At 41.5% G+C, this 11,051-nt stretch overlaps 1 protein-coding gene across 1 annotated transcript; it reads right to left on the bottom strand.

The window, feature by feature from the left end:
* Window positions 1-3,806: 3,806 nt before the first annotated feature.
* Window positions 3,807-4,582, bottom strand: LOC107473859 (uncharacterized). Its single transcript, XM_016093451.1, has 2 exons — window positions 4,181-4,582; window positions 3,807-4,082 (listed from the first exon to the last, which is right to left on the bottom strand). Exons 1-2 carry the CDS (start codon window positions 4,580-4,582, stop codon window positions 3,807-3,809), a joined length of 678 nt encoding a protein of 225 aa, XP_015948937.1.
* Between the last annotated feature and the right edge of the window lie 6,469 nt (window positions 4,583-11,051).

Here is an 11,051-nt window from a genome sequence, read left to right on the forward strand (position 1 = left end):
GCCCAAGAATTTGGATGGAGCTGCGTAGGGGCAAGGTTACAAGACCATAACACCTCGGACTCTAGGTCGGTAAAAGGAAGTCGGACACCCAGCTTAGAGAAAAAACAATCATAGGCGTAAAAGAAGAGCTTCTCGGAACTATCTAAAGGCGGGAAGCAAACTCTCTCCTCGGAATCCGGGGCTACTAGTTCATAATCCCTCTCAGACTCTCTATCTTCACATATGCTACATTGCCTACGAAACCTAGCTAAATACTCAGAATCTACCACAGAAGGGACTCTTAGAGGAACAGGATCTACCCAACCAAGACCACTTAGAATCTTGGTAGACATCGCTTGAAGAACCTTTCGAGACATAAAATTCTTGCCTACAAAGAAGAATACAACAGCAAGCAAAAATCACATAAAAGCAGACAGCGAAAACCCATTCAGCAAAAGCAAGAAACAGAGATCTTTTAGAAGAAAAAACAGCAACCCGGAGCAAAATACCAGAGAACAAAAAGAGTCCCCCCCCATGTACAAACAACTGGCGGCGCCTCTTTTCGGGGCAACCCAGGCATAGGAAAAAAGAAACAAACAAAGAGCCACACAAAAGAAACAGAAGCATATGTGCACAAGAAAAAGAGATGGGAACAAACCTGGAAGAAAGAAACGAGGACGACGAGCTCCGAAGCGAGGAGAACGGAACGGCGGCGCAGAGGAAACCCCGGAAAGACACGCGGAAAGATTCGGAGAAGAAGAACGAAAGAAAAAGAAGCGGTGCTCAAAAAAGGGAACAGAATAAACAAAAAAGGAGGAAAGGGGCAAATAAATAATGCCTTCACAAAGCCCGAACGGAAATCGAGGAGAAACGGTAAAATGCAATAAATGCAGGAACGGCCATTTTTGAAATTTGAAAAAACTACTATGCCCGAGCTTGACCTCCCAAAAAGGACGAACTCGGGCAGGGGCACTGTTCATACCCTGACCGGGCTCCTCCAACTCGGCAAAATCCATGAAAGGTCCGACCTCGTCCCAAGGCCCACGCCTGAGGTCGGACCTCGGACAATAAAGCTAAGAAGGCCCATCAAAAGGAACGCAGCCCAAAACCTAAAGGCCGAAAAGGCCTAGGAAAGGCGGTTCCACAAAGATAGAGATAAAACTCCCAAAAGATAAGATAAGATAAGAATATCTTATCCAGAGAGGATCACGGCCAACTACTATAAATACACTGGAGCACCCAGGTATGACATATATTCCACATTCTACACATATCTGCTTGAACCCATGCTAACTTAAGCATCGGAGTGTCATTGCAGGTACAACCACCAACCACTCCACATATCAAGCTCGGGTCCCTGACCCCCACCTCGGGCCTCTCCAAGACGACCGAGCTACACGTTTCAGGTAACCCTCGGAACAGTAACAGTGTCCAATAATGTAAGATGTAAGGCTCCGGAACGCCAAAGGCAATCCTAGAACTTCACACCAAAGAGATATTCAAGCTTATAACAAAATAATTAACGTAAACCATAAACAATAAACAGGGTTTTCTAAACTTAAAGGATTTCTAACTAGTACTAATCACACCGCTGTATCCCACAGCCTCCGCCAACCTAACCTCCGTGCGATTCCATCGCCACCACCTACCTAACCTCCTCAACACCAGACAAACACAAAATAATGCAAGCAAGTAAAACACAGATAGTTTCCATATACAACAAGTAATTCAAGAAGCAAGTAGGCATGTTATACAATTAGGCAAACTCAAGTAATCAAAGCAAGCAAGCATATAGAAGATGCATATGATGAATGTCTGTCCTATTGGCTGTGATATCACATGTCGATTATTGTGCCAAACCCGACGGAAAATCCGGTCGACAACTCCCGAATTAGTCTCTCTATTGCGCATAAGGAGGAATAATTCCAAGGGATGAGTGTCCTACCATCTTCTCCTTTCGGAGGGAAACATTTCGAGGGAGTGTGCCCTACCACCTTCCTCTGGTTGTCGCATGATTCTGTGTGTTAGTGCCCTACCACCTTGCAATTAGAGAGAAACCCGTGCTCAGGAGGAATAATTCCGAGGGATAAGTGCCCTACCACCTTCTCCTTTCAGAGGGAAACATTCCGAGGGAGCATGCCCTACCACATTCCTCTTGAGCAACACATATGAGTGTGAAGCCCAGCTTCACGCCTCACATCCGACCGTAGGCGGGAAACTGCCGCAGCCCCTATGCGGATAACAATTCATATCATAATCACTTATTCAATCTCAGAGGCCAGTGCTCACAACACCCTTTCACTCATGCTCATTCCATTAACCAAAATCATTGTCTACCTCTATCCCTTGTTTACCCAGTACATGGCCCAAAAATTTCACCTCGTCTTTCCAGAATTCACATTTGGACAGTTTCGCATAGAGTTTCCTTTCCTTTAGTATCTGCAACATGATCTTCAAGTGTTCTGCATGCTCTTCTTTGGTCTTGATGTAAATCAGTGTGTCATCAATGAAAACGACAACGAATTTATCCAGAAATGGCCGGAAAATTCTGTTCATATAATCCATGAACACCGCAGGTGAGTTTGTCAACCCAAAAGACATTACCGTGTACTCGTAATGACCATAACGAGTCTTGAAAGCGGTCTTAGGGATGTCTTCATCTCTTACCCTTATCTGGTGATAGTCGAATCGTAAATCAATCTTAGAGTTAACTTTGGCTCCTTGTAACTGATCCATGAGATCATCAATCTACGGCAGTGGATACTTATTCTTTATTGTGACCTTGTTCAGTTGCCTGTAATCTACACAGAGCCGCATACTTCCATCTTTCTTCTTCACCAGTAGCACCGGTGCTCTCCACGGAGAAACACTAGGGCGGATAAAGCGTTTACTCATTAAGTCTTCCAACTGAGCCTTGAGTTTGGCTATTTCTAAAGGTGACATTCTGTAAGGGGCAATCAAAATTGGTCTCGTTTCTGGCACCAACTCAATTGCAAACTCAACATCTCGACTAGGAGGAAATTCCTCAATGTCATCTGGAAACACTTAAGGAAATTTGCAAACAACTGGAATTTTCTCTAAACTTTGTTCCTCACCCAACACACTCGCAACTAACAGCATGACATCCTGACATTCCTGTCCCGAACAGTTTACTACCACGTAGTTTAAATAACAACCACTCATTACTACCGGTCCTTCTGACCCCTCACGCATGAAATACAACGATTTTTCAAAACAGTTCAACAAAACATGATTCTTAGACAACCAGTCCAGCCCCAAGATAAGATCAAGACTAGTCATCGACAAGAAACTCAAATCATGAACAAGATCACGTTGTTTAACCCTAAATGAAACTTGCGGACATCCTAGCCTAGTCACCATAGCTTCATGGGTGGCATTATACACCTTAAGATCGTAGCCCAAACCACAATCTTCAATCCTATCTCACTAGCTTTTTTGAATGCAATGAATGAATGTGTTGCTCCCGAATCAAATAAAGCATTTAAAATTTGACAGCTGAGGTGGTGAACACCCGACCAGGCTGCTGTGCTCTCCCTGCACCTTGCTTCTGCTTCTCCAGACAGTTTGAGGCTTTATGCCGCGCCTTACCACAAGAATAGCACAAGCCCCCATCCGCCCTTGCATGGGGCTACCAGATGGTGACTTCCACACCTAGCACAAGCTTGCTCGTTCTGAGGCTGCTTCCCAAATCTTCTCCCTTGGAAGTTGTTGTTGTTGGGCCTTCTAGAATTGTTCTGATCCTGAGTCTGGTGGGGTACAGAACCTCTCCGCTTGAAAGGCAGATCTCTAGGAGCAAAGTTCTTCCTTCAGTTTTGTAGGAATGGTTCCATATGGCTCCCTCTCTCTGCAGCTGCCTTTTTCACATACTCTTCAGTAACCTTGCTCTTATTCACCAACTCTGAGAAAGTTCTGATCTCCATTGGTCCCACTGAACTAAAGATATCGCTCCAGAGTCCTCCTTCATACTTAATGCACTTCCATTCCTTGAAGTCCCTCGGAGCTCCCTGACACATGTGGGAAAACCTGAATAGCTCCTCAAACTTGTCGGTATACTCAGATACGGACATAGCACCCTGCTTCAACTATAGTAACTCAAGTTCCTTGGCCGTCCTGGCAGAATTTGGGAAGTACTTTTTATAAAACTCCACCTGGAAGGCATCCCAGGTGATAGGGTCATCACCCTGTTGCAGGAAACGTCGGACTCCTTGCCATCAATGCGATGCTTCCCCGTGAGCAGATAGGTAGCAAACTCATCACACTTCTCTTCAGGTACCATCTGCGCCTGTAGTGCTTGCTTCGTAACATGAAACCAGGTATCGACTTTAGTCGTATTGTTAGTTCCCTTGAACATAGGTGGATTAAACTTTAAGAAGGTTGCTAGTGTCATCGGGCCCTGAGCTCCACTTTTGCCATTGCCATTATTGTTTATCTGTTGCCCAAGAGACTCCGCAGTGGCCTGCATAGCAGAAGCCATATTCTCTAATGCGGTCATAAATTTTACCGGGTTATTTGGTTTGGTTCCCGGTCCCTGAGTACTAGTACGATCTCTCCCACGACCTCGACCGCGTCCACGAGGTGCCATCTGGTTCCTATACACACCAAACAATCGATATCAAGTTAATCAGTCTCAATATTAGAAGTCTAGTGTTTCAAAGTTCCAAATGCATGCTCATGAATGTTTATGCTAGTTACATTAGTTAGATATCTTAATAGCACATAAACAGACATACAGAGAATGCATAGAAGCTTAGTCAGTCCGTTCCTCAGGCCCTACAGAAACAAACTGCTCTGATACTATAATGTAACACCCTACCACACAGAGCCTTATGCTTAAGTTATAAAACAGAGGTGGTGGTGCACGAAATTGTGATCTCTACTTTTCACAACTCAAACGATCCCTGGTAATAGCTCCAAAAACTTGGTGCTCAATACTGTGGTCACAACTTCGCACAACTAACCAGCAAGTGCACTGGGTCATCCAAGTAATAAACCTTACGCGAGTAAGGGTTGATCCCACGGAGATTGTTGGTATGAAGCAAGCTATGGTCATCTTGTAAATCTCAGTCAGGCAAATTTAAATGGTTATGGATGATATATGAATAAAGCATAAAATAAAGATAGAGATACTTATGTAATTCATTGGTGAGAATTTCAGATAAGCGTATGGAGATGCTTTGTCCCTTCCGTCTCTCTGTCCCTTTCGTCTCTCTGCTTTCCTACTGTCTTCATCCAATCCTTCTTACTCCTTTCCATGGCAAGCTGTATGTTGGGCATCACCATTGTCAGTGGCTACAATCCCGTCCTCTCAGTGAAAATGTTCAACGTGCTCTGTCACAGCACGGCTAATCATCTGTCGATTCTCAATCAGGTTGGAATAGAATCCATTGATTCTTTTGCGTCTGTCACTAACGTCTAGCCTTCAGGAGTTTAAAGCTCGTCACAGTCATTCAATCCTTGAATCCTACTCAGAATACCACAGACAAGGTTTAGACCTTCCAGATTCTCTTGAATGCCGCCATCAATTCTAGCTTATACCACGAAGATTCTGATTAAGGAATCTAAGAGATAAACATTCAAGCCTTGTTTGCTTGTAGAACGGGAGTGATTGTCAGGCACGCGTTCATAAGTGAGAATGATGATGAGTGTCACATAATCATCACATTCATCATATTCTTGGGTGCGAATGAATATCTTAGAACAAGAATAGGCTGAATTGAATAGAAGAACAATAGTAATTGCATTAATACTCGAGGTACAGCAGAGCTCCACACCTTAATCTATGGTGTGTAGAAACTCTACCGTTGAAAATACATAAGAACAAGGTCTAGGCATGGCCGTGAGGCCAGTGATGAGCGGATAATTTATACGCTTTTTGGCATTATTTTCAGTATGTTTTTAGTATGTTTTAGTTAGTTTTTATTATATTTTTATTAGTTTTTAGTTAAAATTTACTTTTTTGGACTTTACTATGAGTTTGTGTATTTTTTTGTGATTTCAGGTATTTTCTGGCTGAAATTGAGGGACCTGAGCAAAAATCTGATTCAGAGGCTGAAAAGGACTGCAGATGCTGTTGGATTCTGACCTCCCTGCACTCGAAGTGGATTTTCTGGAGCTACAGAAGCCCAATTGGCGCGCTCTTAACGGCGTTGGAATGTAGAAATCCTGGGCTTTCCAGCAATGTATAATAGTCCATACTTTTCTCGAGATTTGATGGCCCAAACTGGCGTTCTAAATCAGCTCAAGAATGCCCGGCGTTAAACGCTGGAACTGGCACAAGAATGGGAGTTAAACGCCCAAACTGGCACAAAAGCTAGCGTTTAACTCCAAGAAAAGTCTCTACACATGAAAGCTTCAATGCTCAGCCCAAGCACACACCAAGTGGGCCCGAAAGTGGATTTTTCTGTCATTTACTCATTTCTGTAAACCCTAGGCTACTAGTTTTCTACATATAGGACCTTTTACTATTGTATTCTCATCTGGGTAGCTATCTTGGAGAGTTTTATGCTATCTTAGATCACGTTTTGGGGGCTGGCCTCTTGGCCATGCCTAGACCTTGTTCATATATATCGGCCATGCCTAGACCTTGTTCTTATGTATTTTCAACGGTGGAGTTTCTACACACCATAGATTAAGGTGTGGAGCTCTGCTGTACCTCGAGTATTAATGCAATTACTATTGTTCTTCTATTCAATTCAGCTTGTTCTTGTTCTAAGATATCACTTGTTCCTCAACTTGATGAATGTGATGATCCATGACACTCATCATCATTCTCACCTATGAACGTGTGCCTGACAACCACCTCCGTTCTACCTTAGATTGAGTGGATATCTCTTGGATTCTTTAATCGGGATCTTCGTGGTATAAGCTAGAATTGATGGCGGCATTCAAGAGAATCTGGAAGGTCTAAACCTTGTCTGTGGTATTCTGAGTAGGATTCAATGATTGAATGACTGTGATGAGCTTCAAACTCCTGAAGGTTGGGCGTTAGTGACAGACGCAAAAGAATCAATGGATTCTATTCAAACCTGATTGAGAACCGACAGATGATTAGCCGTGCCGTGACAGGGTGCGTTGAACATTTTCACTGAGAGGACGGGACTGTAGCCACTGACAACGGTGATGCCCAACGTACAGCTTGCCATGGAAAGGAGTAAGAAGGATTGGATGAAGACATTAGGAAAGCAAAGAGACGGAAGGGACAAAGCATCTCCATACGCTTATCTGAAATTCTCACCAATGAATTACATAAGTATCTCTATCCTTGTTTTATGCTTTATTCATATATCATTCATAACCATTTGAATCTGCCTGACTAAGATTTACAAGGTGACCATAGCTTGCTTCATACCAACAATCTTCGTGGGATCGACCCTTACTCGCGTAAGGTTTATTACTTGGACGACCCAGTGCACTTGCTGGTTAGTTGTGCGAAGTTGTGATAAAGAGTTGAAATTGCAATTGAGCGTACCATGTTGAGGGCGCCATTGATGATCACAATTTCATGCACCAAGTTTTTGGCGCCGTTGCCGGGGATTGTTGAGTTTGAACAACTGACGGTTCATCTTGTTGTTTAGATTAGGTAATCTTCAGAGTTCTTAAGAATGAATTCTAGTGTTTCAAGGTGATGTTCTTATCATCACCAAAGCTGATTGATTCTCATCAATTTAGCTCTTGAATGTAATGTCCTACTGAAGCTTGGCTAGCCATGTCTAATCCCTTTAGACTAAAGCTTTAGAGTAACGTTGCATGATTCCTGGAATTCTCATTAAGAATTTTGATACCTTTATTTTCTTTTCCACTTAATTTTCAAAAAATCCAAAAAAAATTACAAAATCATAAAAACCAAAAAATATTTCTTGTTTGAGTCTAGAGTCTCATTTTAAGTTTGGTGTCAATTGCATGTTTCTGTTCTTCTTGCATTCATTCATGTGTCTTAAGTGATCTTCAAGATGTTCTTGATGATCTCCTTGCTCTGATCTTTGAATTCTCTTGACTTGAGTGTTTTGTGTATCTCACGTGCATTCTCATTTTGTTAGTGTCAATAGTATACAAACTCCTAAGTTTGGTGTCTTGCATGCATTGTTATTTGATTTTAGTTGCATTTTGATTATTCCTCATTATTAAAAATCCAAAAATATTTTTAATTTGTGTCTTTTCAAGTCAATAATACCGAGAATTGAAGATTCAGAATATACAACAGAGGAATGACACAGAAAAAGCTGGGCGTTCAAAATGCCCAGTGAAGAAGGCAAACTGGCGTTTAAACGCCAGCCAGGGTGCCTGGCTGGGTGTTTAACGCCCAAAAGGGTAGTGCTTTGGGCGTTAAACGCCAGAATGTGCACCATTCTGGGCGTTTAACGCCAGGATGGCACAAGAGGAAATATTTTGTTTTTAACTCATTTTTTTTTCAGGTTTTCAATTCAAATCTTTTTCAAATCAAATATTTTCAATCAAATCTTTTTCAAAATCAATTTCTTTCTTTTTCAAAAATACTTGCTATCAATTAATGATTTGATTCAACATTTCAAGTATGTTGCCTTTTCTGTTGAGAAAGGTTTAATGTTTGAATCATATCTTTCCTTGTTAGCCAAGTCATTAATTTTTAAAATCAAATCTTTTTAAATTGTTTTTCAAATCATATATTCTCAATCACATCTCTTTAAAACCATAACTTTTCAATCATATCTTTTTAATCACATCTTTTTCAAAATAGTTTTCAATCATATCTTTCTGATTTCTAATTTCAAAATCTTTTTCAAAAATCACTTTATTTCTTTTCCACTCTTAGTTTTCGAAAATCAATTAGTATTTTTCAAAATGTTTTTAAAATCTTTTACTTAATTTTCGAAAATTTCTTCCCTTCTTCTCACATCCTTCTATTTATGGACTAACACTACTCCTCAATGCATAATTCGAACTCCATCTTTCATTGATAAGTTCGAATTTTCTACCTATTCCTTTTATTTTTCTTTTCCTCTGACACCTCAAGGAATCTCTATACTGTGACATAGAGGATTCCATATTTTCTTGTTCTCTTCTCTTTCATATGAGCAGGAGCAAAGACAAAAGCATTCTTGTTGAGGCTGACCCTGAACCTGAAAGGACCTTGAAGCGAAAGCTAGAGAAGCTATGGCACAACTCTCTGTAGAGGACCTAACAGAAATCTTCAAACAAGAAGAACCCATGGCAGCCGAAAAGAACAACAATGCCAACAATGCAAGGAAGGTGCTGGGTGACTTTACTGCACCTACTCCCGACTTCTATGGGAGAAGCATCTCTATCCCTGCCATTGGAGCAAACAACTTTGAGCTTAAGCCTCAATTAGTTTCTCTGATGCAACAGAATTGCAAGTTCCACGGACTTCCATTGGAAGACCCTCATCAGTTTTTAGCTGAATTCTTGCAAATCTGTGACACAGTCAAGACTAATGGGGTTGACCCTGAGGTCTACAGACTTATGCTATTCCCTTTTGCTGTAAGAGACAGAGCTAGGATATGGTTGGATTCAGAACCTAAAGAAAGCCTGAACTCTTGGGAAAAGCTAGTCAATGCCTTCTTGGCAAAGTTCTTTCCACCTCAAAAATTGAGTAAGCTTAGAGTGGAAGTCCAAACCTTCAAACAGAAAGAAGGTGAATCCCTCTATGAAGCTTGGAAAAGATACAAACAATTGATCAGAAAGTGTCCCTCTGACATGCTTTCTGAATGGAGCATCATAGGTATCTTCTATGATGGTCTGTCTGAACTGTCCAAGATGTCGTGACGCCAGGGCATTTTGGCCAGTTTCACTGACCTTTTCTTTACTGTTTTTAGGTAATTTCATGCATTTTCTTAGGAAATAAGTTAGTTTTGGGCAAATATTCACTCAGATCTTGATTCAAGCATACATTGTGCATTTTACATTATTTCATGAGGATTTTGCATGATTTTAATGACAAAATTGTATATTGCATTATCCATGACTTGGACTAGAACTTTGATGCACTCTATTGCTTGATTTCAGGACCAAAGGAAGCAAGGAATGGGAGGTAACTTGCAAAGTTAAGGAGAAAAGTAATTGCCAGAAACACTCTCAAAAGCCATCAATGCCCACGTTAACTAAGTTAACGTGAACTCTAACGTGGAGAAGAGAAGTAACAGAGAGGCAATTGCTCACAAATGGCCACGTTAGAAGCCACGTTAACCTAGTTAACGTGGCCTCTAACGTTAAAGGGGGAAGAGAAGCCAACGTTAGTGACACTCAACATTGTCACTATCGTTGGCCTAAGTTGCAAATAGCCACGTTAACTCCCACGTTAACTTGGTTAACGTGGGAGCTAACGTAAGAGATAGAGAGTTGTCGACAACGTTAGTGACAGTCAACGTTGTCACTAACGTTGGAGCAACCACACAACCCCCAAGAGCCACGTTAACTTCCACGTTAACTTGGTTAACGTGGAAGCTAACAATGAGGAATGAAGAATGAGCCAACGTTAGTGACACTCAACATTGTCACTAACGTTGGGATGGCTAAGAATGGCCACGTTAGAAGCCACGTTAACCTAATTAACGTGGAATCTAACGTGAGACCTAGGGGCACACTTGAACGTTAGTGACAATGTTGAGTGTCACTAACGTTCTCTAAGGTTGGCAAAAGCCACGTTAGAAGCCACGTTAACCTAGTTAACGTGAGCTTTAACGTGAAGCAAGAAGGGGCACACTTGAACGTTAGTGACAATGTTGAGTGTCACTAACGTTGGCTCAACTTCTCTTCTCCACGTTAGAGTTCACGTTAACTTAGTTAACGTGACTCTTTAACGTGGGCATTGATGGCTTTTGAGAGTGTTTTTGGCAATCACTTTTCTCCTTAACTTTGCAAGTTACCTCCCATTCCTTGCTTCCTTTGGTCCTGAAATCAAGCAATAGAGTGCATCAAAGTTCTAGTCCAAGTCATGGGTAATGCAATATACAATTTTGTCATTAAAATCATGCAAAATCCTCATGAAATAATGTAAAATGCACAATGTATGCTTGAATCAAGGTCTGAGTGAATATTTGCCCAAAACTAACTTATTT

The sequence above is a fragment of the Arachis duranensis genome, chromosome 2, assembly GCF_000817695.3.
Source record: "Arachis duranensis cultivar V14167 chromosome 2, aradu.V14167.gnm2.J7QH, whole genome shotgun sequence".
NCBI classification, from domain to species: domain Eukaryota; kingdom Viridiplantae; phylum Streptophyta; class Magnoliopsida; order Fabales; family Fabaceae; genus Arachis; species Arachis duranensis.

Bases quoted from the DNA above. Each gene is read 5' to 3' on its own strand.
- LOC107473859 (XM_016093451.1), bottom strand. From the start codon at position 4,582: ATGGCACCTCGTGGACGCGGTCGAGGTCGTGGGAGAGATCGTACTAGT. The intron at 4,083-4,180 runs GTGATGACCCTA...GAGTTACTATAG, and splicing joins CCGACGTTTCCTGCAACAGG to TTGAAGCAGGGTGCTATGTC.